The sequence below is a fragment of the Sciurus carolinensis genome, chromosome 7 (assembly GCF_902686445.1).
Source record: "Sciurus carolinensis chromosome 7, mSciCar1.2, whole genome shotgun sequence".
In the NCBI taxonomy this organism is placed as follows: Eukaryota; Metazoa; Chordata; class Mammalia; order Rodentia; family Sciuridae; genus Sciurus; species Sciurus carolinensis.
Window position 1 is genome coordinate 127,493,756 of NC_062219.1, and position 6,337 is coordinate 127,500,092.

The following is a 6,337-nucleotide window of genomic DNA, read 5'->3' on the forward strand; positions in this document are numbered from 1 at the left end:
AACACCTCTGTGGGTTCTCCCCATCATTTCTCTCAATATTCTCTATCCTCAGATTTTATATGTAAATTTAAAAGATTCTGAATTTTCAGAGTCAGAATGACATTCACACTTCTACAGGCCAAGGAGAGAGTAATCACATTCCTAGGAAAGAGAACAATTAAGAGAGTAGTCAATAAAACGGTTACCAGCCTCTTCAGCTGTGATTGTGACAAAAATCTTTCTCTATTATTTTCCCTATAGTAAAAGTACTATATTTTACTGTGTGATTAAAACAAATGATACTTTAATAAATAGTATATTATTTAACATCAAAGGATTTTTATTTCACTAAGTACACATGTGCATGCACAAAATTGAAAAACTTTTTCTGACTATCAGGCAGCACTACATGAGTAATCAGGTGATATTTAAAGTTACTAATTTTTTCCAATTAAATCTATGGAAAGACAAAGCTATTGAGAACTAGACTAGCTGTAACTAATCTGTTATCTGTAAAGAAAGTATCAGTTTCCATTCATTTGCATTTATAAGATGTGATTTTTCTTCTAGTGATTTATTTAGATCTTGCTGTTACCAAAAGAAACAGAAAATTCCAAAAGATCCATTGTTTTTCTTACTGTGAGCATGTTGAACTCTCAGCATATGAATTCATCCCTAAGGAACTACAGAATCCTGGATTTTTTTTTTTAACAACATTCCTGATTTTATGACTACTGAAGTTTTGGAAATTTCTTCATTCATTTGTCCTACCCTATCATCCCTAAAGCAAATGGGGATAGTAAACCACCTTGTCCCTGAATGTCCCTTTCTTTTCCTAAGAACCTAGCCAAGAGGAACAATGAATATAAGTCTGGACTGGAATATTCAGGTACATATTATCTTTAAGGACACTAGCTCTTTCTTATAAACAGTGGGAACTAGGGAAGTTAGCATTATCTGTAAAAAACTACTTTCTTGAACACGTGCCAGGACAGTTGTTCCTTGGAATGCTGGTCATATAAGCGGGCTAAGCAAGCTGATGCTGATGATGCCACTGCTTCTGCAGCCTAATATATAAAACTGCTCTCTGAGTTGGGGTGAGCAGAAAACTGAGGGAACGTTGGAATGAATATGTGGCACTTGTCCCGTCAGCTGCCACTGGACAAAGAACCATGAGGAAGAGCAGCTACTGCTTGGCAAAGCACTGTGAGGGACAGAGGTGCTGTCCACCTGTTGCCACGGAATTCTTCTTGGAGCAGTCTCTGATATCCCATAGACTTTCTCCTATAAATTCTATGCTCACCACTCTGTCTCTGGGTGTTTTCTTTGGCCTGTCTACAACCTATTCCACTACCCTTTCCCAGCTGGGCTGTGAATGAAAGAGCTACTGTCACAAAATTCCTGAAATTGTGTAATGTATAAATAATAGCAGTTTGTTTCTCACAGTTCTGGAAGCTACAAATTCATAATAAAGAAACCACTAATTTAATTGTCTAATAAGGATTCAGTTTTAGCTTCCATGTTGACACCTTGTTTCTGTATCCTTTGTGGGTTGGTATCACTGTGTCTTCAAACCAAGGGAAGGCAGAAAGAAGGGTAAAAAGGTCAAACTCTGTATCAAGCCTCTTTCATAAAGGCCTTCATCCCATTCAGGAGGGAGGACCCCTCAAGACCTAATCACCTCTCATATATTTTTCTCTAAATAGAATCACACTGAAAATCAGAACAATAAATGAATTTTGTCAAAGAGGCATTAAACCAACAAAAGCAGAGTGAGTCCTAGTACTACCTTTTAGCACTTTTTAACCTTTACTAATTGCAAATTTTGAACATCATTTAAAACCCAAATTTAAATCTATAAAATATATTGCTTGTTAAAATAGACAAGTTGCTTTTCATTCTAGAAACATGAGTTATTTCTTTTTCATGTTGTTTCTTTCTATCTAAAAAAGACACACATCTAAAGAAGACATTTCTGGCTGTTCAAATTTATGTAGAGAAATGTTGTTAGGTTGTAGTTCATTATTAATATCACTTCTGTGTCTTCTCTCATTAATAAGACATATATATCAAAAAAAATTCAGAAACATCTCTTCATTGGATTCATTTTAATATTAGACTATAAATTGTTAAACTCAACATACAAAACACTGTGTACTTATTCACTAAGCAGGAATTAAAATGTATTTTTAAAAAGTGTTCCTAAAATAATAATTTTGACTTACCAGAAACTAGTTTATTCTGAACTGAGTATGTCTGATCCTGGCCTACGAAGATCAAATTACCTTCAATGACAAGTTTTGTCATGGAAGTGAATACAAAAGCTTTTATGGTCTTTAAAAAAATCATAAACACACTTACCAAATATATTGGTGGGAGCATTAGCTACACAGGTTATAGCAAACCAGGGAACTTGTTTATATAGATTTCAGATGATATAATATCCGTAGCTTTTGTGCTGGTGGAGGCTCATTGTCTGCTGAGCTTAGTAATAATTTTCCCTAGTAGTCATGAGGACACAGAGTTTGAAGGAAAAAAAATTGGGTTAAAAATTAAGATAATCCTCGTTTATTTTGGCTCTCTCCACAGTCATTACTATTTGATTCTATCTAGCCAGAGTCAAACAGTTCAGGATCTTTAATACAGATGAAACTCCTTCAAAGAATTTCTATTCCACAGAAATAGCATCAACATAAATTGAGGTTGATAAAGTTTTGAAACTCAATTGTTTGAAGTCATACTCTTTCACACATATTGCATTCAGACATGCATCACTTTCAGAGGTGAAGTGATAAGATGCCCATTAAAATGAATGGTTGCCATGCTCTCAATATAATGAAGAGTGTAAAATAATCAAACTGTATTCTTAATTTTAAAACGACTTTTTAAAATTTTTAAAAATTTGTTCTAACAAGTTATACATGACAGTAGAATGATTTTGTACATTGTATACTAATGGAGTACAACTTCTTATTCTTCTGACTGTACTTGATGCAGAGTCACACCAGTAGTGCAATCATACATGTGTATAGGGTAATAATATCTTCTCATTCCGCCATCCTTCCCATCTCCATACCCCTTTCCCTCCCCTCACTTCTCCTACACAATTCTTTATTCTTCCCTCCCCCTGCCATTATGGATCAGCATCCATGTATCAGAGACAAAACTATTGAACAAAGTCATTACTGCATCATGTGAAACAAATAGTACAATTTTTAAATATATTTTCACAAATAGAGTGCCCATAGAGGTGCATATTAGCCAATTATCATTCTTGTTTAAAATAAGTATGAAGACTGTTTAAAAGAATTATGAGCATGTTTGGTAAGAACATGTAATCTGATATTGGATTATGAGATGAGAATGAGTTTTTAAAGATATTCCTATAAATCAAGTATAATTTTTTTAAAAATTTGTGCCAACTATCACTTGTAACTAAAATTGCTGCTCACCAGCTTGCCTAGTGCCCCCTTCACATCCTTGTTCCTCAGGGTGTAGATGAAGGGATTGAGTGTAGGAGTTACCACTCCATAGAAGAGAGCCATGAACTTGGGTTTGTCCCTTGAGATAGAAGAGGGGGACTGAAGGTACATGCTAATGACTGGGCCATAAAATAAGAAAACTACAAGAAGATGAGAGGAACATGTCCCAAAGGCCTTTTTTCTTCCTTCAGAAGATTTGATCTTAACTATGGCATGCCCAATACCAGCATAAGAGGCAAGAATTAAGCACACAGGAATAGTTACTACAAAAATGCACACCACAGAGAGTACAAGCTCATTAACCTCCTTTTCCCCACAGGCAGTCTTTATCAGAACTGGAATCTCACACAAGAAGTGATCCAGTTGATTGACACCACACAATGGCAATTGTAATGTAAGAGTGGCTTCAGAGATAGCATAAGTCATTCCACATAGCCACACAATAGATATTAATAAGATACAGATGCGTTGATTCATGATGAGGGTGTAGTGCAGAGGTCTGCAGATGGCCACAAATCGGTCAAAAGACATGAGAGCCAGGAGAAGACATTCTGTGCATCCCATTGTGCTGAAAACAAACAACTGAACTACACACCCCATATAGCTGATTGTCTTCTTGGAAGTTCCCAGGTTAAACAGCATCTGTGGTACAAAGCTTGTGGTGTAGCATATGTCCAGAAAGGAGAGGTTGGTGAGGAAGAAATACATGGGTCTGTGAAGATGGGGGTCTAACATGGACACCAGAATGATGGTGATGTTTCCTATCAAAGCCAAGGGGTACGTTATAAGAAGAATAACAAATAGAGGAAGCTCTAGCCAAGGGTGGTCAGCAAAGCCTAATAGGATGAATTCTTCTGGGTGGCTTTCATTAATGAGTGCCATTCTCTTCATTTGTATTCCCTGTAGTAAGGAAGTGGCAAAAAACAAAAAGTAAATTTATAAAAAATGAAAAGCATAATTATTGACAGTTCTCATAGTGAAGATGGGATACAAAAGTTTGTTAGGCAAAAATTTGTGGTCTGCAAGCAAATGATCAAAGTTCCTCTCACAGTAGCAGAAATTAATAGCATTTACCTTCAGCATGTATGTAATCACTGTGATACTGAATTTCTTCTTCTTAGTCTGGTGATAGCTTTTGCCTTATGTTTTGATGGGGAATAAATGAAAAGTGGAAGTGATTGTGTTTGTAACCTATAAAACAAAGTTTTTCAAGCCTATGCTATCATTAAAATCAGCAGAGGCATTTGCTTACACGAGATGGATATCTTCACCTCTTCAGGTGTGGCATGGGGTGCTAGAATCATATGGTTTATTTTCAGACACACCACTACCAGCCATCACAGAAGTGTTACAAAGAGTAAAATCTGAGGTTGTAGTCATTAGGGAAGAAGGAGTAGAAAATTAGAGTATGGGGATCATCAATGTATTCTTCAGCCTAACTAGGTTGTCTAAAAATCATAATAGTTCTGTAGATAGTAAGAAGAATTTGAACTGAAGCAACTATTTCATGTTTCAGAACTGAGAAAGAATTCAAACATTTTTGTCACTAGCTTTCATAATATAAATTGAGACAGTGAAGCAAAGATATAGGTTTTCCATTGTTTAAGCATCTGTATTTTCATGTAACCCCTCCCCTTTTTTTTACATGGCTAATATTCTCAACATTTGGGCATTCATTATTTTGAATTAAATGCTAGTATATATATTTATGGATTTTCCATTATAAAGTGTTGTAGTATAAGAGTTTGGACAATTGCCAGTGATCAACTGATATAATTTTATCTTTGAATTGCACATAATAGCTGTCGGGGAAATGTCAATATTCCAATTTCAGCTTAAAGACTTACTCAGATTTACCAGTTATTTCCCATTTTTAGGTTATACATATATTTAATTCTTAGCCAAAAATCACACAGGTAATAAAACTTATTAGCTGATTAAGGCAGTATGTTGAGAAAGCTAAATGAGGTAATGAATATATTAATTTACATTTTTCTTCTCCTTAATGGCGAGTTCTGTTCCATGAAATCCACAATCTTTTATAAGATGGGAAGTGCTTAAATGGGGAGTTAAGACACAACTCAGTGACAAAATCTTCAGGTACTTTTGCCCCTCTCTTTGTTCTAAGGATATCAGATTATATTTTTAGGGCTACAAGGTATAATTTTCATATTGTTTTATTAAATCCTCAAATTCACCCTTTAAAGTATCACAAAATTACAGAGCTATGATATGAATGTTGTACTTTGACTAGATACTGTTCTTGTCCATAAGTATGCAATAATAAAATAAAAATTCCATCTAAACCTGTTTGGTTCATGTAGCATTAGAATGAGATTTTTAGCTATTGAATCGTTTAGGATCTACCCCCAAACCTTATGAGAAAGGAAAGTTTAGTGTCCATATTCAGGATATTGCTAATCCTTCATTGTTATGGTATGATGTTAACTGGGAATGTTCTTCAGATAAAAAGACATCCAATGCCTTAAATGAGGCAGTGAGATATTGAGGTGATAGATTCAGTTTTAAGATTTCAAAGAAAGCTTGGGTGCTGACAGTACATATCTTAGATGTTTCCCCTATACTTAATTCAAGCTTGACATTATGCAGGATGTTATTTGTACATAGATAATTTAGAATTATATCATGACCCAAGTTCTTATTCAGGATAAAATCTGTCATAGATTGAATATGATATAAGCACGACCAGCAGTGATCAGATTATGAAATGGTGTAGAACAAAAAATATTGTAATGTAACCACATTACAAAATAATTGCACTGTTAAGACACCTGTCTGTTTTTGGACATCTTTACATATATTCACATTTTTATGCTTTTCTACCATCAACTGCCCTTCATATTTTAACAAACAAT

The 6,337-nt window shown here is 34.8% G+C and overlaps 1 protein-coding gene across 1 annotated transcript; it reads right to left on the reverse strand.

The window, feature by feature from the left end:
* Positions 1 to 3,404: 3,404 nt before the first annotated feature.
* LOC124989058 (olfactory receptor 2G3-like) lies at positions 3,405 to 4,343 on the reverse strand. Its single transcript, XM_047558981.1, has one exon. It carries the CDS (start codon positions 4,341 to 4,343, stop codon positions 3,405 to 3,407), a length of 939 nt encoding a protein of 312 aa, XP_047414937.1.
* Between the last annotated feature and the right edge of the window lie 1,994 nt (positions 4,344 to 6,337).